This window comes from Haliotis rufescens, unplaced genomic scaffold (assembly GCF_023055435.1).
Source record: "Haliotis rufescens isolate VD_foot unplaced genomic scaffold, xgHalRufe1.0.p SCAF_6, whole genome shotgun sequence".
Classification (NCBI taxonomy): domain Eukaryota; kingdom Metazoa; phylum Mollusca; class Gastropoda; order Lepetellida; family Haliotidae; genus Haliotis; species Haliotis rufescens.
The window spans coordinates 35,415,503-35,442,161 of NW_025964334.1; the positions used below are offsets into that span (position 1 = coordinate 35,415,503).

The following is a 26,659-nucleotide window of genomic DNA, read 5'->3' on the forward strand; positions in this document are numbered from 1 at the left end:
TGAAGCTATCCATAAGAATTTCGAATTGCCGTCCATTGTTCGATGTCAATACATCGATGACAAGTGAGGATATCATAAAGTAATCGTTGATGCCGCGCTACACTTTGATAAAAATTATAATCAAGTTGACTGGTGTGTACATTACTACAGTGAACATGTACATGATCATGCCCTATTAATCAAATGCCGTAATGTCAAATACTAATTTATTATTGTGTGATGAATTTAACTGGATCAGTGGTTACATGTGATATTAATATTCCATCAATTTCTTTCCTGGTTGGTCCATCCATGTCTACAAAATGAAAATAATACAATTAAAATGGAGCATAGAACAATTCTTAATTTCAGGCTAGAGCTGTGGAAATCTAGACTTTCCCAATCATTATAGACTTGAGTTGGTCTCATGTTTTACATTATTCTCTTGGGTCAACGTCACAGCTCATACCATACACTAACAAGACCAGCTTGCCCCCCGCCGGAGCTCCCGGATTTTGGTTATATCATCTAACATGGCCAACTCTGCTCTTAAGTAAACAAGAACCTAATCAGCGAGGGGTCCTTTATCATCCCTATGTGGCTGCTTATAAAAATCTGATATCTTTTCCCAAAGACCTGGTTAATAATATATTTTCTGCTGAATATTCGAAACAAATAGAGTGAGTTGGTACTACATGTACATATGTATACGGTTCTATTTTAAATGACTGCAGCGCTCCATTATGAAAACAATTTGTTTTAACGCCGCTCTCAGCAGTATTCCAGTGATATATGACGGCGGTCTGTTGTATATGAAATATATGCAAATTGAATCTTGAATCTTGAAAGTTGTAACATTTCCGCAAATAAGTATCACATGCAGTATACAGTATATCAACTGCAATATACTGTATACATCAGTATACAGTGTGTCGCGAGCTCTGCGCTGGGCTGGAGCACACATTTCCTACACCTCTCCCTTCGGCAAACACCTCTTGAGGGTTGCAACGAGGTCACAGGTCAGGCGTGCACTCGTCAGTTGTCTAATACGGTCAAGAGTAAGATCTTCCGGAAGACCACTGCACAGGAGGTATGTGGATTATTGAGGAGGTACTACGTGTTTGGAACTGGGAGTTGAACACTAAGCACTTTTAGAGAAGAGCTCACAATAAAACGTTATCGGCTCGCGGACGGACTTGTGTTTTCATTTCAAGACGTACATTTATCAGGTTGAACTTCCTAACTGTAACAATAACTGAACTTTACGCCTTTTATACACATTTGTGATGGGGCGACAATGCGACAACGAGACATATTTTGACCTTGAAAATGTCGCGTTACGGCATCGTCGCCCTTTTGTAAAATAAAGAAAAGGATTATCAAAGAGCGACAATACGAACACGCGACAATGCGACAAATGGCCAATTGTCGCGCTTTTGTTAATTTTGATACGTTTTGCTTGTTTTTGTAAAGGCGTCAATGCGACAATGCGACAACGAGACAATGTCCCTTCCATAGTAATCCGTGCAAATAAAACTGAGTAATGAAATAGAAGTCTGACATGCCAGTTAAAAGATAGAGTGTTGCAGCTTCTGATTTCATAGATCTTCAAGAAGGGTTATCAATAATGGGATGGGTGATGAGTTCAACTGCATACGCTGTGATTAACAATAATGCTCCGAGTCAATACATTTTGTCAAATGTATGACATGTATTACGTGAATGAACATATTGTTAATACTCGTCCATGTTTTTGACGGACAAAATAATTTACATGCTCGGTAAAACTGAGGACGGGCATCATTGTGTGTTTCCGTGCTTTGTTCAGGTGAACAATTGACTTGTCCTTGCATGTGTTTGTGACGGGTGCCACTTGTGTTGCAGGATACGCTCACCTTTTCCCGAACACCCATTGGATGACCTGAACCACTTCGGATTTTTATCCCACATCAGTCTGATACACCATGATATAACTGAAATACTGAAATACTGTACAGTTGAAAATGATGTTTAATGCGATTACCGTATTGTGCTACTGCAACTGTTCATATTTTGTGCAGTGATGTTATGTAATATGTAAAAGAAAGCATATTCAATTATCCAATTGATTTGAATAGAATATACTTGCGTCAGTGTATTTTATTAACGCCCCAAATCGTAATTTAAACACATAAAATAACAGATCACGCATGGTGCCTTGACTTACTACTAGATTTAATGGGCCACCCCGGAATAAAATAGTTCCCCCCAAAGCGAGGAACATATGTTTTAGTATGTTTACAAGAAATATATTCCAAACAATATCCTCATTAGATGAGAAGATCTATTACAGAATTACCTCAGTAAGTCAATTACAATGACAGAGCGTCGTAATACATTTACATCAAGTACAATACGTCAAAATGGCCGACACGATAAACGTGACGGGAGATATTTCCGAAGTTGTTAATTAACCTGTGGCTATTTCAAGCCTTTGGCATCACTGATCAATTGGCCGATCATTGAAAGGTGATTGTGAAGATGTGTCAAATAGATACTTAGGTAAATTCATAGATTTCTGTAAATTGTCACTGCGACAGTTTGGATTTTTTTTCGTGTTTTTTTCTCTCTGGGATGGGTTGTAGCGAGAGTATCCTTAAATGGGCTTGCAACCACGCTTCTGTATGAATTCGTACCAGGGAATTCCAAGGGTTTTCCCCAGGAATGTGGAAGTAGTCAGTGTTGACGCCTTTTCAAGAATACAGTCACATGAAGAACGTCATGTGACCGACCTCGCGTCCAAGTCGTATATCTTGTAAACTTCACATTAAAAAATTAGTTATTGTTATAACCAAATGAAACACAACCCATTATCCGATAGGGGTAACTGTACATAGCCGTTACTACAATAAACTTAGTAACATTGTTTGGTTTGACTTCTTGGCGCGTGTCGGAATTCCATTAACATGTAACATATCCTAAAACTAGCTTATCAGCAAATCTCGCTGCACTGCGCGCGACAGATACTAGAGCAAGGCATGCCAGAAATACGAAACCTAAAGCTTCCGAAAGGAAGCCTTGGACATCACGTGCGTCGGGGGACCAGCGCCATCTGATTGGTCGTTAACAGTTGTACAAGGCGGAGCAAAAAGCATCGTTTTTCCGTCCATTTTACGCTTGAAAAACTCGACCCTTTTCTGGACACTTTCTAGACGCTGACCAATTAATCAATTTTAATGAATTTTTAGTCGTTTTTCCGTCCAATGACCATATACGGAAAAAAACGACGTTTTCGTGTTTGCAGTGTAATTACCGCATATAAAATACCTTAAAGTTAAATGTCTGAAGGGACTCGATTTATCAAAAGTAGTTTCTGATTCTAAGTTGGGAGGAGATCAGACAATCCTCTTACACTTGTATAGATCACTGATCCGTTCCTAACTTGATTACGGCTCCATCGTATATGGTGGAGCATGTAAAAGTAATTTACAAAAACTAGATACTATCCATCACGGCCTTAGGCATTGCTGTTGAGCCTTCAGGACTTCTCCCATTCAAAGTCTATATGTGGAAGCAGATGGGCCATCCCTAAAACAACGCCGTCTGAAATTATCCTTACATTACGTCACTATATTACATTCTAATAAGTCAAATCCAGCTTTTGAATGCATATTCCATCCTCTTCACGAAGATCTTTACACTAAGAAATCAACTCTTATTCCGCCACTTTGAAAAAGAATCAAATCTGTTGTTTGCGCTGCTAAATTAACTTTCAGAATATAGCTCCCTTTCAACTTTTATCATCCTCTTCCTGGCAAATGGTAAGGCCAGCTGTCGACCTGACATTAACTAAACTTACGAAATCAGACACAAACCCACTAATTTATAAACAAGAATACAAATTGAATCAATTAAGAAACAAATATGACACTTATAAATCTGTATTTACAGATGGATCCAAGGATGGTGGCGCAGTTGCTGGTGCTACTGTCATTGGATCCAGAACAATATCTTCACGGTTGCCAGCTGACAGTTCCATGTTCACAGCAGAAGCAAACGCCATTTTAACAGCTCTGAAATATGTTAATAACCAATCAAAACATGAACAATTCATTATTTTTTCAGGTTCCCTTTCATGCCTTCAGAACCTATACTTGCCGTAAAAGGTGACTATGCTTGTCGTAAAAGGCGACTAACGGGATCGGGTGGTCAGGCTCGCTGACTTGGTTGATACATGTTATCGATCCCAATTGCGTGGATATGATGCTCATGATATTAATCACTGGATTGTCTGGTCCAGACTCGATCATTTACAGACCGCCGTCATATAGCTGGAATATTGTTGAGTGCGGCGTTAAACATCAAACCAACCAACCAACCAATCATGCCTTCAGGCTTTTAAAAATATGCCATGTAAACATCCACTTTTAATCCAAATTCTTCAATTATTTAATTATCTTGATACCGGTCAATATGACATCGCCTTTTGTTGGTTACCCAGCCATGTTGGAATCATTGGTAACACAATGGTCGCAGCACTCAGCAAATCTGTGACACCACTTCTGATTCCATACACTGATTATAAACCCGTGATTAGATCTTTCATCCGAGATCTACTGCAAAAGAAGTGGGACACCAAAGTAAGTATTAATTAATTACATTAATTAAACCAACTATCGGTTACACTACTTGGGTTGTCTTTCCAGATTTGATTAGGTCATTATGCGACGATGTCGTATTGGTCATTCAAGATATACTCATGAATGTATATTGGAAGGTGAGGATCTTTCATTCTGTATCCCCTGTGAAAGAATAACAGTCAAGCATGCACTGTTGTATAACACACTGTTTCATATACACAAGTGATACACCCGAGCGAGTGAGTGGGCTGAAGAGTATTTCCGTTTTATCAAGGCGTGTTCTTTATCTCTAAGCCCCTGGATCACCCAAACGTGGGTATGACCATACCTGCCATGATAGTCCGGTCGTTCGTGAATCCAAAGGTTTGCGGTCTCAATATCTTGAAGAAGGTCGGGAAGCTCGCCTCGCCGAAGACCAGGGTTAGATTCCTCCCAAGGGTACAGTGTAAGGGTAATATAATCCCCACTCAGTCACTCTCACACATCCAAGAATGGAACGGGCCATCATTGGACAGCACTCTTTACTAAAACATCGCGTGGATCGATGCTTATGATATTAAAAACTGGATTGTCTGGTTCAGACTCGATTATTTACAGACCGCCGTCATATAGATGGAATATTGCTGAGTGCGGCGTAAAACAACAAACAAACAAAACAAACTATAAAACAAGTTTAACTCAAAGCCTTTATTTAGGTTCCTGACAAAACAATATGTTAAATGTTGGACTTCCTCATTGATAACATCTACGTAAAATTTGGGTGTAAGATATTTAGGCAAGAAGTAGGCATCCCCATGGGCACCAATTGTGCTCCCCTTCTTCCGGATCTGTTTATGCATATGAATCGGAATTTCTGTTCGGATTGGCAAATTCAAAAGAAGATCATTTGGCCAAGGAGTTTAACTTAAGCTTCAGGTATATCAATGATCTGATGTCGTTCAATAACAGTCAAACAGCCAATTCCCTTCCACTGATTTACCCACCTGAAATAGAAACAAAGGAAACCAATGAGACAGCCTCATTTGTTTCATATTTAGATCTATGCATATAGATTCAGAGTGACAAAACACTCGCCACAAGACTGTATGATAAGAGGGATAACTTTAACTGTCCAATTGTCAGCTTTCCCTTCATGTAGAGCAACATGCCAGCAGCTCCATTCTTTGGTGTCTACATTTCACAACTTTTTAAATAATACAATCGGGCATGCTTTTTCTACCAAGATTTCAAGCGTCAAACGACTCTTGCTCAGAAGTTGTTTGGTCAAGGTTACAATATTCAAGGCCTCAGTAAAGCAATTCCCTATTTTGACTTGTACCATATGTTCCCATATTTTTTCGGGTGAACTATTGTCTTGATTGTGCATGCGTTTGTGATGGGTGCCACCAGTTGGGCAGGATAGTATTACGCTCCCCTTTTCGCGAACATCATTACTATTTGATAGTGATTCATAAACACATGCTGATGATATAATCGGAATTGTACAATCGACTCTGATTTATCCAGCGATTTCTATTGGATATGGAAAGGGTTTTGTCGCTTTATTTAGTTGGTAGGATATATAGACTAGTGAGTGAGTAATATCTCCATATCATGACGAGAAATTATATTATAATTATTATGCTTATGTTATAATTCATATTGAATAAAACCTGTCAGCGTTGGACAGTATTATAACTAGGTTATCACAGTTTCGATTTTGGAACTAGTTGAGAACATTTTAAGGAAAGCATTATTCAACAACACAATAAAAAAGTGATCAATAGATCGCCAGAAACCAAAGTGAGGCCACCATTCAAGGGACTGCGGGGACTTACAATACTTCAGGTAGCGGTCGGGTAGCCTAGTGGTTAAAGCGCTCGTCACGCCGAACAACCGGGTTCGATTCCCGACATGGGTACAATGTGTGAAGCCCATTTCTGGTGTCCCCCGCCGTGATATTGCTGGAATATTGCTAAAAGCGGTGTAAAACCATACTCACTCACTACAATAATTCAGCTGTGGATCAGACGCGGGTGCTGTGGTCAAGGTCAAAGGTTGCCTCAGTATCAGGGAAATAGCGGGGTTGCCAGGGCTGTTTTTGCGAGTCAACGGGCAAAAAGCATATCTCACATTGCTTGGAATACAGGTTTAAACAACAAACTGTCCGATAATGAATTTGTGTTGTTTTTATCTCAACATGACTTGGTTCCTCTATATTTTACATGGTCAAGAAAATGACTTTAGTGACATTTTTCAGATGTAAACTCTTGTTTACCAGCCACAAAAATGTCTCAATATGTTACTGATGTTCGATACGGAGAAAATGCTATTATTATTCTGTTTGATCAACGTATGTTCGGTTTCGATAGAGATACATGATGTGTGTTTACATATATCCAACCGGAGAGATCGACCTGGCATGATAACAAAGATAGACAAAATGGGAAAGAGATTTTGCTGTATTTTTAATTGAGTACACTGGAAGAGTACCCAACAGTTTCTATCATTGTACTTGGGAGACATGAACAGTACACCCGGTGTGACGCTGGACGGTGTGTCAAAGATTATTGCACGTATATAGCGACTTCATGTACGTGTGTGTGTTTGTGTGGCTGCTTGTACTAGTCCGGACTGATGCCGATTTATAGAGCTAGCTCACTGAGATACCATGGCGCAGTTTAACATGAATACCCCACTCAGACACAGTATACTGACTCCGAGCCGATCAGTCCTTGCTTTAGCCCCTTAATGCCGAGCGCCAGACAGGGTAACAACAAGTACCATCTTTTAACGACTTTTGGTATGACGCGGCCGGGGTTCGAACCCCGGGCGGACGCTCTACCACTAGACCACGGAGGCGGTCTTCACCATGTTAAAGGTAATGATTACTTATAATTAGAAGATTGTTTTACACAATTTGAGAAGGAAAGATATCCATATGATAAATTACAAAATAATTTGGGAAAAACACTTTGGAAATGTGTTCAATTCTCGACATATATATTGTAAATGGAAGATTTGGGACTGACTATCAAATCGGTTACTATTCATTTATTGGGCATTTAGTGTGTCGTGTGATCTCGATTGGAATTGCAGCATCTACCTGTACATTTTGGCATTAAAATAAGCTGTTGCACAAAGTCAGACCCCTTAAGTAATCATAAAGAATACAGGTATACGTGGAAAGACTCATTAGAGAAATCAGCACTGTGTTCTCTTACAGACTTGTCTGATGCAGTCGTATTATTACTGGTGCTATTTTAGAAGCCGCTTCTGTGTTAAAGACACGAGTGAGCGATAACTATAGACGTTCACCGTGGTATGATGATGAATGTCTCTGTCGGAAACATGAACGGTGCCATTATTTAAATGCGTTCATAACAAAACTAAAGATAACTCATACCTTATTAAGTATAACAAAATTTGCAATTAATACAGATCACTGTACAGAACTTGTCGTAAGAGGCGACTAACGGGATCGGGTGGTCAGGTTCGCTGACTTGGTTGAAGCATGTCATCGATCCCAACTGCGTGGATCGATGCTCATGATGTCAATCACTGGATCGTCTTGTCCAGACTCGATTATTTTACAGACCGCCGTCATATAGCTGGAATATTGCTGAGTGCGGCGTTAAACAACAAACAAACAAACAAACAAACAAACCAATGATTCTAACATGACTGGGTAACCAACAAAAGACGATGTCATATTGGCCAGGAGCAAGATTAGTTCAACAATTTCAGGTAAAAGAGGATGCTTAGATGACATAGTTTTAATAGCCTGAAGGCACGAAAGAGAATCTAAAAAAAATACTGAATTGTTTATGTTTAGATTGGTTATTGATATATAGTGTTGCAGTTAAAATCTCGTTTGCTTCTGCTGTGAATCTGGAGCTGTTATCTGGTATTCTTGAAGATATTGTCCTGGATCCAATGAGAGTGGCACTAGCCGCTACTTCACCATCCTTGGATCCATCTGTAAATATAGATTTACAGTTTCCATGTGGTTTCTGTCTGGACCAAGGCTTCTTTACGGTGAGCTGCGCCAATATAGTGCCCATATTTAGTATGGGCAACCTTGCACTCTCCTCCCATATTAAGATGACACATCTAAATATTGGTAACCAGCACACTTATATAATATTTTATATATGCTAAATCGTCACCGTCAGACACGACTGGTGGTAGGGCAGGTCACCTCCTTAACTTTACTGGTGTCATGCGCCGTGCTTCCCCCAAAAAATCGACTTGAGTGAAATTACCAATAACGTGTTTGAAAGTGAATAAGTCCTGGTCTTTCAACTAAAGGCACTCATCGCTTTGAGAAATCTGAAGTCGATAAAATGAGAATTCTTTTAATGAGACATATCGCTCGTAATAAATGTATACAATATTCAATTGTCGTGACGACAGTAAAGGGCACTGTAACAAAGCATCACCTTTACAAAATGTCGAAAAACTTCATGTAGACACACTTAAAGTAAATGTATATGTATGTACATTTAGGCATAACGTATTGCGTACATTTATGTGAGTGTATAAAGGTTTGTATGCTATTTTTTAAATAGTGTTTATTCACTAAAGTTTAGAAGCATATCGAAAGCAAAATCCTTAAGTTTCTGTTGTTTATTATTCGTTTCCATGATTATCAGTGGTGTCTGGTTTTGATGATAGTTATCCATGTTTAGCAGACCATGTTGATTATCTCCAACATACTTTGTAGATAACGCGCTTGTCGGTCGGCACATGTGCATCGTATTAAAAACATTGAAACATAAAGAACATCAGCTACAGTGTATACACTTGTTTGCTATTTCTTTAGCGCCGTACTTAGCAATATTCAACCCTTGAGTCTGGACCACATAATCCAGTGATTGATATAATTATGAGCAATGATCCGCAATGTGGGATTTGGGAGTTAAAAGACCGCTTCTGAGTCCTCCCTAAAATGTAAATTATGGGAAAACATTTAACGAAATAAGATGGTAAAGTAGTTATGTGTGTGATCTGGATTTTCGGTTGTGTTATGAACGTCTGAGCTCCAGCTCCGCCCACCTCATGTATGTCTGAGCTGGAGCTCCGCCCACCTCATGTATGTCAGAGCTGGAACTCCGCTCACCTCCTGTATGTCAGAGCTGGAACTCCGCTCACCTCCTGTATGTCAGAGCTGGAACTCCGCCCACCTCATGTATGTCAGAGCTGGAACTCCGCCCACCTCATGTATGTCTGACCTGGAACTCCGCCCACCTCATGTATGTCTTACCTGGAACTCCGCTCACCTCATGTATGTCTTACCTGGAACTCCGCTCACCGCATGTATGTCTGACCTGGAACTCCGCTCACCTCCTGTATGTCAGAGCTGGAACTCCGCTCACCGCATGTATGTCTGACCTGGAACTCCGCCCACCTCATGTATGTCTGACCTGGAACTCCGCTCACCTCCTGTATGTCTGACCTGGAACTCCGCTCACCTCCTGTATGTCAGAGCTGGAACTCCGCTCACCGCATGTATGTCTGACCTGGAACTCCGCCCACCTCATGTATGTCTTACCTGGAACTCCGCTCACCTCCTGTATGTCAGAGCTGGAACTCCGCTCACCGCATGTATGTCTGACCTGGAACTCCGCCCACCTCATGTATGTCTTACCTGGAACTCCGCTCACCTCCTGTATGTCAGAGCTGGAACTCCGCTCACCGCATGTATGTCTGACCTGGAACTCCGCTCACCTCATGTATGTCTGACCTGGAACTCCGCTCACCTCATGTATGTCTGACCTGGAACTCCGCTCACCTCATGTATGTCAGAGCTGGAACTCCGCTCACCTCATGTATGTCTGACCTGGAACTCCGCTCACCTCCTGTATGTCAGAGCTGGAACTCCGCTCACCGCATGTATGTCTGACCTGGAACTCCGCTCACCTCATGTATGTCTGACCTGGAACTCCGCTCACCTCATGTATGTCTGACCTGGAACTCCGCTCACCTCATGTATGTCAGAGCGGGATCTCCGCTCACCTCATGTATGTCTGACCTGAAACTCCGCTCACCTCGTGGACGTCTGACCTGGAACTCCGCTCACCTCATGTATGTCAGAGCTGGAGCTCCGCTCACCCCCTGTATGTCTGACCTGGAACTCCGCTCACCTCATGTATGTCTGACCTGGAACTCCGCTCACCTCATGTATGTCAGAGCTGGAACTCCGCTCACCTCATGTATGTCAGAGCTGGAACTCCGCTCACCTCATGTATGTCTGACCTGGAACTCCGCTCACCTCATGTATGTCTGAGCTGGAACTTTGCTCACCTCATGTATGTCTGACCTGTAACTCCGCTCACCTCATGTATGTCTGAGCTGGAACTGTGCTCACCTCATGGACGTCTGACCTGGAACTCCGCTCACCGCATGTATGTCTGACCTGGAACTCCGCTCACCTCATGTATGTCTGACCTGGAACTCCGCTCACCTCATGTATGTCTGACCTGGAACTCCGCTCACCTCATGTATGTCAGAGCTGGAACTCCGCTCACCTCATGTATGTCTGACCTGGAACTCCGCTCACCTCATGTATGTCAGAGCTGGAGCTCCGCTCACCCCCTGTATGTCTGACCTGGAACTCCGCTCACCTCATGTATGTCTGACCTGGAACTCCGCTCACCTCATGTATGTCAGAGCTGGAACTCCGCTCACCTCATGTATGTCAGAGCTGGAACTCCGCTCACCTCATGTATGTCTGACCTGGAACTCCGCTCACCTCATGTATGTCTGAGCTGGAACTTTGCTCACCTCATGTATGTCTGACCTGTAACTCCGCTCACCTCATGTATGTCTGAGCTGGAACTGTGCTCACCTCATGGACGTCTGACCTGGAACTCCGCTCACCTCATGTATGTTTGACCTGAAACTCCGCTCACCTCGTGGACGTCTGACCTGGAACTCCGCTCACCTCATGTATGTCAGAGCTGGATCGTTGTTTTGATTGTATCTCGCTCAGTGTGTATTTGTTGTTTTATTGTTTATATGCTATGAATTAAATGTCCCGGAACTGTGATGCCCCTTAAGAGCTCATTATGGGGCGGTGGGGTAGTTGAGCGGTTAAAGCGTTCGCTCGTCACGTTAAAGATCAAGGTTCGATTCCTCACACGTGTACAACACTGACGCAGATGATGTCCGTCATTTCTCTCAAGCGCTAATGCCCTGCGAACAACATGCTTTCCGTATAACAATATACCCACAGAAGGTAAAATGTTGGCTTCACATTGTTGATTTCCACACGTGTGTCTAGAGGTAGGGAACAACACTAATGCCTCAGACATTGATCCATGTGTAGGTGTCTTCCCACGGTTGTCAGATCATGGAATATCATCTCGGTAAAGAGCCTACTAGCCCGTGCCATAATATGTTATCATACAACAACTTCATTTTCTCAACATAAAAGGAAAGGGCCCATGAAACATACGGTGTCATTAAATGTTTGCATGGTATTATGTTATCAATTTCAAGACGTCGATACGCACGTGGGCGGCGTTAGGGTAGATGTGATGGACAGATTATATAGAGATTATTACACGTGTGTCTGTCAGATACCATTTATCTTTCAACGAGTTGTTTCAAAACGTATCTAACGAGCGAAATCGCACCTTTTTAACACCGAATCAATGCATTTTGTCTATTCTCACGATTGATTGCAGTGGCGCATCAATACAAAAGACAACGGTTACCCGAGTGACGTCACTCGACGTACTGCCTACTACTCATAAATAATGTGACCCTACACAAAAAGGAGTCCGCTATGTCTGTGGATTATCAAGGTGATGATGAGAATGTAAACGAGATAAGACGAAAGAACCCACTTGATGACGAGTTAATAATTTTAACATCAAAGAAATTATCAAATCTGTAAAACATCGTTTATTTCCATATGACAAGACTACCGGTGACCGACTTTTTCAAAATGGCGTGATCAACTACGCGAGATTTTCACAGGAGGATTTTCGTTGTTCGAGGAAGCTTATATTTATATGTGACATGTTAATAATCAGAAAAAATCTGCATCCTGATATTTCTTTTTAGGCTTTCCAATGTAACCAAGAGAATTAGTCTGAATAAGCAGATATCTACCGTCGTAGTTAAGCGTGATTTTGCGTCAGACACGGCGTCACACAGGACGGAAACTTCAACGATTTCTGTTATTGTAATGAACATATTTGTAATTCCATAAATCGTGCTTCGATTACTCTTCCCATGAATATTCACAAACACGTGAACCAATACATGCAACAATAAGACGAATGGATATCTCAAGATAGGAGAGAATGCTACACAGGGTAAAATCTGAATTTTGCTTGTTAACATTTCATCGAGTACATTTTCTGAGCACAGCCTTCGGTTCCATACCTCATTTATTTCTCCTGATTTCATCTAGATAATTTGTGTTGGTGACCATTTGTCATTTGATTCTAAAATGTATGAGGAATTCAGGGATGCATGTATCGCAGCTGAGTAATATACGCAATGTAATAGGCGTCTCATAACCGGCATACATGAAATCTGATTTGGTAACGCTATTTTGAATAGGGCGGAAGGAACACTTCGGCGTTCATTCTAAATAATTGAGGACGTATCGGCGGCGTTTTAGAATTATCATTGGTGATTTGATGAAAAACAGATAGAAATCTACTCGTGATCACAAATTAATATGCTTTTTTTTAAATTCAATTCTTCGAGTAAATATCTGATATTTAGATTTCTTAACAGACAGTAAATAGTTTACGCCGTGAATGAGTTAGTAATGTTTAAAAGATGGCGAGATTTACGATGTACCTAATTTTCAGAGAATTCAAAACTGTGAAGTGTGTTAGTGTGCGTGATGTATTTTGAATTTTATTCGACTTCGAAGTGAGTGTTGATGAGGAGGGACATATATTTCGCTGTGGCATCCAGGGGGTAACAATGTAAAACCAATCAGTCATCACCGAGGTGGTAAACGTCTGAGACCTGCATCACTTCGGGCTTTCCCCCCACATTAAGCTGACACGCCGATTTATAACTGAAATACTCTTAATAGCGTCGTTAAACACAACTCACTCACCCACTCACTGCGATCAGGAAAGTATTTCGTCATAATCTGACAACAGGTCCTCACCATGAAGTAGCCAACCACGATCCCTGGATTGGATCTCACACATTTGTTAGATACCAGTTATCTCAAATGGATTTCTCACCCACATGTGTGTAAGAAATGATGCTATTTACCTTCACGTGAAATACTGACCCGCGAAGGCTCTTGGTCAAACAGCTTCTTCCACTGACATGTCTTGTTTGTTTGTTGTTTAACGCCGCAGTCAGCAATATTCCAGCTATATGACGGCGGTCTGTAAATAATCGAGTCTGGACCAGACAATCCAGTGATTGACATCATTAGCATCGATCCACGCAATTGGGATCAATCAATCAGTTTATTCGGTAATAAGGCCTCAGGCCAACGTACATATATATACAAATTAGTTTCACATCAAGTGCTGCATGAAATAATATTTACAGGTAAGAAGAACGAAGACAGATAGCATTTTTAACATAATTGGCTAAGTTCTCAAGGCGGTTTACATCAGAAGAGTTTAACATTCTAACCAGCGTGTCTTTAAGATTATTACCAGTAATGAAGTCTAAATATGGGAAATATTTTGAGCGAGTATCTTCATAAATAGGGCAAACAAGAAACAACCATTTATGAACCCCCAAAATCCCTGAACCATATAAAATAATAGGTTTCATCTGAGAGTCGAACATTTTAAACAACTCTTTGGGAGCGATATTTCGAAGTTTATAACTAAGCTGTTTTATAGGAATTAAAGCTTTACTTGCTTTCAAAACTAATGTCTGAACTGCTTTCGACCAACACAGCCTGTTTGAAAATATAATACCCAAATAACTGTAATATGTAGAAACCTTGACAGGCATACGCCCCAGTTTCCATTTCTCGTAGTTCCTTAACTTACCACCATTAAGAAAAACTAAGATATCAGTTTTATCCATGTTAACTTTTAGACCCCATTTGTTACAAAATTTGTGTTGAACATCAATCTTCTTCTGTAGTTCAAGAACTGAATCTGCAAAAATACACAAGTCATCCGCATATAAGAGAAGAACCAATTCCAGTAAATCCTCGTGTACAAATATCCCTCTACCACCACACTGCTGGATGTCCTCTTCCAACTGATTTATGAATAACGAAAACAAAAGAGGACTTAGAACGCACCCTTGTCGCACACCACTGAGACTGCTAAAATAATTTGAGATGCTACTCTTTGAAATTTTAACACAAGCGAGAGTTTTAGAATGTCCTGTATGATCGTAAATAGTTTCCCATGAATTCCTTTTGAATGCAGAACAAACCAAAGAAGATCCCTGTTAATAGAGTCGAAAGCTTTCTGAAAGTCTATGACCATACAGTAAAATCTTCCTTTTGACTTAGACAAATATTTCTGCACTAATGATTGAAGAATAAACATGTTATCCACTGTGGAATATCCTTTTCGGAAGCCAGCCTGACATTCCGGGAGCTTATCATATAACTTTACAAAATGCTTTAATCTATTATTCAAAACCTGGGTAAAAACCTTACCACAAATATCCATCAAGGAAATGCCTCTATAATTGTTAACAACATGAACATTACCTTTCTTATGGAGAGGGAAGATAATACTTTTAGACCATTGATCTGGAAAACTACCTCTGCATAGAATGTTGTTAAAAAGAACTAGAAGATGTGGAATTAAAACATCACTGCCATACTTTATCATCTCTGGTAAAATACCATCAGGACCAGCTGCTTTACCATATTTGAGGGAATCTATGGCTTCTGAAACTTCTTTAGCCGTTATATCTTGATTTAACAAACTGTCAACACCCTCATCGTTACACACATGACAATTCATGCTATTTACTGGATGCTCTGTAATAACAGCTTTGCAGAACGCAACAAAATCCACATCAGTTTTCAAAACAGTTTTAAAGTAATCAATCCACTGAGAAACACCAATACTGGGTGCTGTTACGGGTAGCTTCCGTAGGTGAAATTTCAGTTCGGACCAAAATGTTTTTTGAATTCCTCTTATCATTACAGGAGTTAAGAATATTTACAATAGCAGATTCTTCAAATACATCCTTTTTTTGGCGGCATATTTCTTTGAATCTATTGCGGACTACATGAAAGTTCTTTAAAGTATCTATATCTCCACTAATTCTAAACATGTCTAACTCTTTGTATTTGTAGCGTTTCATATTTTCACATTCTGCATCAAACCACGGCGAAGAAGCACACCTGTCATTGATCAATTGGGATCGATGACATGCATCAACCAAGTCAGCGAGCCTGACCACCCGATCCCGTTAGTTGCCTCTTACGACAAGCATAGTCGCATTTTACAGCAGGCAGGGGTTGCTGAAGACCTATTCTACCCCAGATCTACACATGGGTGATAGTCTGTGTCTAGCAAAGGCATTTCATAATAATCTGGGTTGTCTAAGGCGCGAAAATCGCTATGCAGAGTTGTGTCCCTTAGGCGTACCAGAACCCAATGATAGTGGGTTCGAATGACCAGATTAGCTGATTATGTTTCAAGATTTATCAGCGCCATAACCGTGATCATGGGTTTCACGATAATTGTTAACGTTCATCACTTCGGGCTTTCCCCTGATATCAATCGCCCGAATCTATTTCATCCTAATTATAGTCGATTTACTAGGAAATGGTGAAATGTAATGGGGTTTGACGTCGCGTCCAAGATTATTGCACTTATATAGCGATTTAAATCCTTTTAATCATCTGATACGTGGGTAGTGAAATCGATTTTAGTTTTTAATACGTCGTTTTCAAAATTGTAACTGAAACCATTGTCAAACATATTAACATTTCAATAAATAGAATACCATTTCATTAGAATGCATTTTTATATGTCTGATGTGTTCACAATAAAACATCATGACATTATAATAATACATTTGAACATTAAGAATTAACGTCGAGGGCCCTTTAATTTTCTTCTGGGATAACCCGAATAGATAATGTGTACAGTGAAACGTCGTTAATGTGGACCTCATTATTCCGGACTACTCGCTTTGGGGACAACTCCTTTTGGGAAATATTAAATAGATGATGCAATATAATACATTATAGTATGTAATATATATAATTAAAACTTTTTTACGTAGCAAAGATTCGTTAATCCGAACGATTCATGATAAGAAGGGGGGCACGGGTGGCCCGGTCGTCTGAGGCGCCGCAATTCGCTGTGCAGAGTTGCGTCCCTTGGGCACGCAAGAAACCTATGATTGTGGCCCCGATTTTGTTTCTAGGTTTGTCAGCGCCATACCCGTGCTCGTGTGTTTCACCGAAGTGGTAAACGTCTAAGACCTGCATCACTTCGGGCTTTCCTCCAATATTAAGCTGACACGCTGTGATGTAACTGGAAAACTGTTAAAAGCGTCGTTAAACACAACTCACTCACTCATGATCAGAAGGAACAGTTTCGTCCGGATTAAAGAGGTTTAACAGCACATAATATATGTACTACATTCTAATTGAAGTAATTTGAGTATAATTGGGAATATTATGGTTTAGGTATATGTAATAGAGTGTATCAAGACAAGAGACTGAATTTGAGTGAGTGAGTGAGTAAATATTTAACGTCACATCGGTAATATTTCAGCCATATCGTGACGACATTTATAATGGATATATTTAGATTGAATAAACTGAAAATACATGTACAGACTATTTAACATACTATATGTAACCTAGGCAACATCATTAATCTCTTTCTTTATCACACACAAACGTGTGTATTGTATGTAGGAGCTGACACTATTTGTGTCTTTGTGGTCAAGAACAAGATTCATTTTTACTTTTAGATGCTTGCTTGCACCAATAATGACATTTGAGAAATCGAATGCAGCACGGAAATATTAGTGCTCAGCTGCTCATAACGTATTTTATGAGTTTTCCTGGAATATGTGATTATATTTGAATATATAACAAAGTTTAAATGATGATGCTGCAGTCCTAGTTTCTCGTTTTAACTTGCTCCATTGGGGACAAATAAAATAATCAAGAATCGCAGCACAGAAATAGCATCGTATTGGAAAACTACACATGAAAGATTTTTGTAGTTATTTTATTTATATTTGACAGTCAATGAATGCCATATTTGATTGTGTTGTGAAGCCCATTTCTGGTGTTCCCAGCTGTGACATTGCTGACCCCGTCCCACAAAGAGGTGTCAGCGCTACGACTACCGTAAGCCTACGTTTAAGTATGGATGAGTGAGTGAGTTAGGTTTTAACGCCGCTTTTGGCAGTTGGTTGGTTTGGTGTGTTGTTTAACGCCGCACTCAGCAATATTCCAGCTATATGGCGGCGGTGTGTAAATAATCGAGTCTGGACCAGACAATCCAGTGATTAATATCATGAGCATCGATCCACACAATTGAGAAACAGGAAAGTGAACAAAAATATCAACATGGTTCGATGCACTGAGGCGAGGTCTACCTTCATGTGCGGATTTATATATGACTTCACATAAGTTTGTAAAGAGGTGCATTTTGAGTCAACGGGAGCACAAGGATACAAATTTTAAAAAATATACTTACTGCTGTTTAAAATGAAGTTTATGGGACAGTTATTGAAAACACCCCGAGGCATGAACTCTCCCATGGCACAAGCTCAGCAAATTGGTAATATGTCTGATTTGTGAATATGTTCCTTGTGTTTGGATAATCGCAAACCAATTTGGACGATGTAGAATTGTTGGTTGGTTGGTGTGTTGTTTAACGCCGCACTCAGCAATATTCCAGCTATATGACGGCGGTCTGTAAATAATCGAGTCTGGAGGAGACAATCCAATGATTAATATCATGAGCATCGATCCACGCAATTGGGATCCATGACATGCATCAACAAAGTCAACGAGCCTGACCACCCGATCCCGTTAGTCGCCTTTTACGACAAGCATAGTCATCTTTTACGGCAAGCATGGGTTGCTGAAGACCTATTCTACCCCGGGTCCGATGTGGAATGGACTGGGATTGCCCCGATGGTTTTAACGCCGCTTTTGGCAGTTGGTTGGTTTGGTGTGTTGTTTAACGCCGCACTCAGCAATATTCCAGCTATATGGCGGCGGTCTGTAAATAATCGAGTCTGGAGGAGACAATCCAATGATTAATATCATGAGCATCGATCCACGCAATTGGGATCCATGACATGCATCAACAAAGTCAACGAGCCTGACCACCCGATCCCGTTAGTCGCCTTTTACGACAAGCATAGTCATCTTTTACGGCAAGCATGGGTTGCTGAAGACCTATTCTACCCCGGGTCCGATGTGGAATGGACTGGGATTGCCCCGATGTCTTTATTTCCATCCCGACAACCCTCAGGTCTGCATCCAGGCACAAAGACCGAACCGAGTCCCTTATCCGACTTATTAACCGAAAAGTTTACAAGGATTTGTAATGTTTTATGAAATTTTGTTTCTCTTCTCTACCTTTCTAACCCTTCACTCATCGTGATCGTACCCCGCGGTAGTGCGCCAATCAGAGCTAACCATTTCGTCACGTGCTTGCCCGTGCCTCGAAATGCACGCGCTTTGAATGCTGACTGAGTGGCACATGGTCACTGTTGTTTGCAGTGTGCGGTTGCCTCTCAGACTCGTGACAATGGACTCGGATGATGACATTTTTCTTGTGCAAAGTAAGTTTTCACATGATCTGGACGCGAAAGACAATAATTTTCGTTTTCTACCACCAATTAGCTTTGAGGAGCTGCAAGGCGAGTTGAAAGACTCTGTACCCCTTAATATTAAGTACAGGAATGAGTCGGCCGCATCACTGATTAGCATGCTAGATGGCAGGGAGAACGATTGCAACGTCCATTGTTGAAAATGTGGATCTTCCAAAACAGTGTTTAACAAGTGCGCTGCTTGACATGTCAGATTTTTACCTAAACCAGGCGCTCCAAAGGTTAGTTTTCCACATCTTCTTTGCGAATTTAAAAAAACAATCAGTCCCTGAGTGTTTATGCAGCTTTTTGTGGGATTCAGGGTTTCTTGAGAATGAATGCGCGACAAGTCGATTTGTTTACGAGTGAGGCTTTTTCTCAGGCCACAGCCGCGCTAGACGCAGTGATGAAAAAGTTATCCGCCGCCGGCTCCCCTAAAACGAGCTATAATAGATGATACTAGCTATAATAGATGAAATGAGCTACGATACCATAGTTATTCGGTCTATTGCAAGGGTGAATCGCTCAAAACAAGGGAGGGGGCACGGGTGGCCCAGTCTAAGGCGCCGCGATTCGCTGTGCAGAGTTGCGTCCCTTGAGCACGCCAGAGACCTATGATTGTGGGTTCGAATCCCGGTTCGCCCCGATTATGTTTCTAGGTTTGTCAGCACCATACCCGTGCTCCTGGGTTTCACTGAAGTGGTAAACGTCAGACCTGCATCGCTTCGGGCTTTCCTCCCACATTAAGCTGAAACGCCGCGATATAACTGGAATACTGTTAAAGCGGCGTTAAACCGAACTCACTCACTCACCAAAACAAGGGAGCGTGCCTTTAATGCGTACTTCCGCAAAGCGGTTGTCAGGCATGAGTTCGACTGACAAATGCAAATTCATATTATGCATAGACGAAAGCCCACGCACCAACATAATAGCGACTGCCGAGGTGTAATAAACGTCAAAATACACAAGCAATTCACTAAATACAAAAATAAACCCACAAAACGCTGAAATTTACCTTCCAAACTTACACGAAGCACACATGGGTAGCCGACATCTGCAATGGTATACTGCGCATGACTGGATGTCGGGTGGGATATCGTATTTTCCGCAAAACAAATAAATAGTCGACAACAACAAAATTCTATAGTGATGTGTACGAGACAAAATCATAAAGTCGTTTGCGTCCACAAAATATCAGGAAATGCAAAAAAATCAAAGTTGCAGTCAAACAAAGCCTAAGGGACAGGCATCTCTGAACGCCAACCCAGAACTTTTTATGTCAACCATGTTATGAATATGCCAAAGAACATGTTGCGCCTACATGTGAGAAGGTAAATGCGAAAGATGTGGCACAGAACATTGTGGATGGTCGATATGACACCGATGAATTGACTCTCATTGCCAATGCACTTGGACAATCCCAAAACCAAAGTTTATTGGAAGATGCAGAGGCTATTGGTCAACAGCATAGGGATATGACTAAATTACAATCCTTTGACAGCAAAGACTGGTTAGAACCGAGAAATACTGTCACAGTTGCCTTTTTGAAGGGTGCCACAGGTATAACGGATGCATCAGGGAAACAAAAAATGGGCAGGCTAGTGCGATGCTATGTGGCCCCACTAATGTTTGTGCTCAATCTCATGTTATATCTCATGACAGGTAGTAAGGGTGGATGCAGTGTAAATGCAGCCTCAAGCCCTTGTGGCTCGAACAGAACCATTAAAAAATGGCTTAACACTATTTGCAATGAGCCCATTAAATGTCCAGTATCTGGGGATATGGTTACTTTTTTTGACAATAACCAGGTCCTTGCAAAAGGAATTGGCGCGCCCGGTATGACTGCAAGGCCCTTATCAGTGTTATCACCACCAACTTGCATATGGAGCCCCAACTAAATACAACTCTATAAAATGACCCCCAGTACTGCCCTTACAAGTGGTTAGTGTACACACCAGCTGCTATTGCAGAAACCAAATCCGCCATGACAGCTGCAAGGGATGTTTGTGGGGTGTTCAGGGAACACGGGATGCGCTTCCTTTATGCACAAATTAAATTTCTCTCTGAACAAGAGCTTGGTAGCGTTATAAGAGATGTCATTGATGCCCCGCCTACAGAAAATAAGAGTGACGTAAGACAGGAAGAATATGAAGTACAAAATGTTGATGAGGTACAGTTCACTAAAAAAAACACATGTTCGGGAAAATATGAAATTAGTGAAGCAATGTGCATGCTTAAACCAAACTTAATCATTGGAAATCCTGTTCATGTAAATCTGTTCCTACGATTCATGCGACCCGTGAAGATTCCGGGGTAGAGTAGGTCTTCAGCAACCAATGCTTGCCGTAAAAGGTGACTATGCTTGTCGTAAAAGGCGACTAACGGGATCGGGTGGTCAGGCTCGCTGACTTGGTTGATGCATGTCATCGATCCCAATTGCGTTGATCGATGCTTATGATATTAATCACTGGATTGTCTGGTCCAGACTCGATTATTTACAGACCGCCGTCATATATATTGCTGAGAGCGGCGTTAAACAACAAACCAACCAACCTTCGATTCATGCAAACGGTTCTTACAGCACATTATGGTGGAAACCAATGTAGGGGGTGGTAGACAGTGGACAGTGGTTGGGTGTGATGGACTCCCCTTTAACCTGGCATCTCGACAAATTACCTCAGCCTATCAACGCGCCATGTCAGGAGTGTTACAATGGGTCAGATGACTTTCGACAACACATGGTGACGTCACATAACATGCATGATTGTGACATCAGTGGACTTTTGGCTTTTGGTCGCCTGTTACCTGTCCGCGGTCCCGGCCATAAGGAAATCAACATGGTTCGTGGCAGATTTACGTTGTTGTGGCCCATAGTCATTTAAGGTTTGGTAGGTTTGCTAGGCTATAGATCACCCAAGGTAATTGTCTGCATGTGAGAACGCCTCCGATCACCACAAGGCGTGGCAGACACTTGAGATCTTGCTCATGGGAACAACCAGGGAACTGTTGTTACCATATGTCAGAGATGCCATCCGGAAAAAAAACAAATTCCAACAGCAGACGGATATGCCAAATGGATGCTCACTGTCAAGAATGACAATTACACTTTCATGGCCGATTCCATTCTGACAAATGTACTGTCCGTATATCTATTCCGAGCTGTAATATGAGGCGTGGGAACCAAGACCTTGCTCGGGAGAGTGAAACCCGTGCCAGTGATCTGTACTACGGCCTCGACATGACTCAATATCAAGAACTGACGTTGAGGTACTTAAAAACTACACTTTCATTCTAAATAATTATACAATCTCATGCCATTTAACGATATCATATTGCAATTAACGCTTCATTTGAATTATCTCCCTTTGCAATTATTGTGTTAAACGAAAGTATGATACATTCTGTCCTCACAGGGAGTTCCATACCCGTCGACTCGCCTCAACAGATGTGCGTGCGTTCCTTGACCGCACTACATCGATGTCTGTCTCTGGCCATCCTAGCAAGGGTGAAGGGGGTGATTTTATTTTAGAAAGCAGCAACCGTCGCATAAAAAGATGGATGCCCCCTGGCCTACCAACACCCACCAGATGGGATAGGAAATTTCACAACATTGACAGGCTTGAGAATGTAAGTAAATATGAGACATTTACTAAACGTGTAATCGCCCGTGTCTGTCCCCATCACCCCTACCCCAAAGCCACAATGAATTTAACAACAAACAAGTACATTGTATAAAATATTTTTATGGAATATGCCGAGGACAATAGAAGGGAATTGATTTTATTTTTTTTAGGTCCTTGTCCTTCACATAATGGCCAGTATATCTGTAATGTACCCAGTATATGCACTGGCCAACATCACAGCCGACCCAGGGACCCTTCTCATCGTCCCCCGGCCCATCCCTCTCGATCCAACAGGGAACAGCGATTTTCGTCTGGTTTTCTAAAGTGGGACAGGTCAGTCTGCTGTTCCCTGTGATGGGTAGTTTCTCCAGGAGAAGGGAAGCTCACCCCCGATGTCTTGGGAGAGTTGCACGTAGTGTTTTTTTCTGCCTATAAAAAGAAACAAATTAATTCACAGTATTCAGTTATGAATATATATGTAAGTACGGTTCAAACGGAATAAATTTCATGTAAATATGTCTAAATATGTTATTTGTATTAATATTTTCCGTATGTACTCACCTTGTATTTATTGAGCATTGCTGGCGTGCCCCAGTGAAATGTTGATGGGTGGGAGTTGTAACCTCTGCATATACCTCAGCTCCAGTTAAACTGGCTAATTCCATACCCTGTTGACAATATATAAAAAAACTATGGAACAGATGAAACAACAGATGATGCATGTTTTGGACATCCAGCTGCCAGACGACACCGAATACATGCACGTAACAGACCTGTCCACTGAGGTTGACATGTGGAGGAGACACCATTGGCAGAATGGCTACCTGTCCCGTCCCCAGGAGCAAGGTGTCCACGTCACATTGTCAGGAACCCCTGTGGACAAGGATCTGGTACATTTGGCATCTAAATGCAAGAAGAACCGGACGGATTATTGCCAGGATGTTGTCATTTCCAAGGATGTTGGTCGTATCCATCGTCTGGAACCAGTCTTCATATTTACCGCAGACCGTGATAAATATTTTGACATCAGCCGCCGGAGAAATGAGGACATTAAAGCAGTTATCCTTGGGGACATTGAGGTGATCCGTGACATGGGTGCCGAGGATGTGGCGGATGCCCTGTCCTTAACCTACAACAGGGACATCAAGGACAGTAGGAAAAGCCTCTTATTGACATTCCTGCGTGATGTTGCAGAGGTACTGCAAAACCTGACAGATGTGTTCGATACCAATGGTATGTTTATACTTATTTCTTCACAATTCATTTGTTTTACTTTCACATTTTATTAACACATTGTATTGTCATCAACAATTATCTTTTTGAAAAAAAAATTTCCGCATGTAAAGCGCACTTGATATTTTTTTGCTGTCATCCAGATAGTATTTCCTCTTTTCCCACGTTGGTGAATTTTTGTTCTGGCGCGTTGTCCTTTTTCATTTTTTCCGGTATTCAAGGGTTTGCTTTCCTTTGGCTCAAACAATGCTGTCTCCTGTTGGGAACATTTATTTGTTAGGACATTGTAAAGTAATCAGTAGTTTATAAGGTACATTTCTACGTTGCAGGAACCTCTGGCGGCCCTCTGCAGTGATGGCGTTGCTTTCAGACGTCAGAATAGAGAATGATGTTCATTTTAATCAGGTAATATATTTTAAACCTCACGTATTCGCCTTACAATGTTGCTTATGTCACAAATATTATATTGTATTTTATTTTCTGATTATCACTTTTTCAGATCAAATTTTTTACCTTGCTTGTTTGTTATTGTGGAATTGCTGCTTCTTCACAGGATTCCGTGTCAGACATTTCATGTGATGAGAATGTTATCTGATATTTTGAGCCTTAATATACCCCGCTGTGAGACTTGTGTATTTTTTTCGACCAATGACATTACTCCATGGGGCAATTATTGCAATCCACGGAAAGGCAATAAATATTATGTTCCTAACTACTTTCTTATTTTGTCCCGTACACATCACCATAGAATTTGTTGTTGTCGACTATTATTGATTTGTTTTGCGGAAAATATGATATCTCACCCGACATCCGGTCATGCGCAGTAACCCATTGCAGATGTCGGCTACCCATGTGTGCTTCATGTAAGTTTGGAAGGTAAATTTCAGCGTTTTGTGCGTTTATTTTTGTATTTAGTGAATTGCTTGTGTATTTTGACATTTATTACACCTCGACAGTCGCTATTATGAAGGTGCTTTCGTCTATGCGTAATATGAATTTTCATTTGTCGAACTCGTGCCTGACAACAGCTTTGCGGAAGTACGCATTAAAGGCACACTCCCTTGTGTTGATCGATTCATCCTTGCAATAGACCGAATGATCTATGGTATTGTAGCTCATTTCATCTATTATAGCTCGTTTTAGGGGTAACCCGGACCTGGTCAATGTTCATTACGAAAACTTCTTTCATTCATCGATTCATATTACATTACCCCGTTTGTTGCGCAGGTTATTGTGAACCCGAGTACCCCTCCGCCATTTGGACACATTTTGTGCTATAAATAAGTAAAAAAGACAACATTGAAAGTCAAAAAATTACCTGAAATGTACTTTGTCAACCCCTCTCTCCGTCCACCATGCTTCCTACTCTGCCACGCCACCTGCAGTCCCGGCAAGGGAGGCAACACCCAAATCGTGAGTTAACGCCAACTAAAACTATGGTAGACAATACATGCCACGCTGAAACCGTGCTTGGTCGCAGAAATAAATGAAGCGCTCGTAAGTTGGAGCTATGCTTTTACGGCGCTTACCTTGGATTTACATTTTGGAGTAATATTTTCAAATGTCCTTCTGGTTGCCAACATTAAGCCATAAAAGAAAACAAGTGTAAAATATACAAACATTTAATACTATTTATTGTAATGTTACAGGTATATATCTTAAAAGTACAACATGGGCAGAAAATGCAGTTGCAGCGAACACGAAATCTTTTCTAAAAATCGAGAGTTCCAAGTGTATCTTATTAAATCAAGAACATTCCCCCAAAAAGTAGAAGAAAAACTAAAAGAACTAAAGTACCTTCAACCCAGATCAACCCACCTGTGCACTGCCTGTGCGAAGTATATATACAAATGAAATATTAATCTCCATTCCTGAAAACGTACAAAATGTGTTGGATGATTTGTCAATTTGTCTGAGTATGAACTCACTTCTTTGTCACGTGGCCTTGGCAGCTACATCAATTCCCAATTAGAAGATGACATAAAAGAGGTTGGAGACCAATATAAATCTTCAAAAAAGTTTGAGAATTTAAACATTCAGGACTGGTTGAAAAGTAGAAATGTTCTCGTTGGCATTCTTAGGTGCATTAGTTTGTCACACAGTTGAGGATACCGACAGTTTTCAATCTTAAAAAAAACCTCATGTTAGCAAGATGTGTGGAATTTCTATATTTTGCTGGCCTTCCCACAATCATCACGCCCATATCATTTGCAATTTCCGTACCCTGTGGTTCCTATCCATCACTTACATCCTGGTTGAAGGTTGGCACGGAAACAGCTCTCATAGCCCCTAAAAAAGGCTCTTTAACAGTTTTCTTTGATAATAACCAAGTGATTGGTAGATCCTGGCATGTATCAAAAAATCATACACCAAAATGCAGTGTCATGACAAACATTATGTACATAAATGACCCCAGCAGTGACATCCAATGTTGTCCCCAATTATCACCAA

General features: G+C 41.1%; 1 protein-coding gene and 1 long non-coding RNA gene across 2 annotated transcripts; one reads left to right on the plus strand and one right to left on the minus strand.

Moving 5' to 3' along the window:
• Positions 1-22,989: 22,989 nt before the first annotated feature.
• Positions 22,990-25,620, minus strand: LOC125374617. Its single transcript, XR_007218702.1, has 3 exons — positions 25,527-25,620; positions 23,537-23,643; positions 22,990-23,404 (listed from the first exon to the last, which is right to left on the minus strand). It is a non-coding gene; the product is annotated as an uncharacterized LOC125374617 (long non-coding RNA).
• LOC125374616 lies at positions 23,659-24,672 on the plus strand. The gene is made up of 2 exons (XM_048385578.1): positions 23,659-24,208; positions 24,538-24,672. Exons 1-2 carry the CDS (start codon positions 23,668-23,670, stop codon positions 24,561-24,563), a joined length of 567 nt encoding a protein of 188 aa, XP_048241535.1. The 5' UTR covers positions 23,659-23,667; the 3' UTR covers positions 24,564-24,672.
• Positions 25,621-26,659: the final 1,039 nt, after the last annotated feature.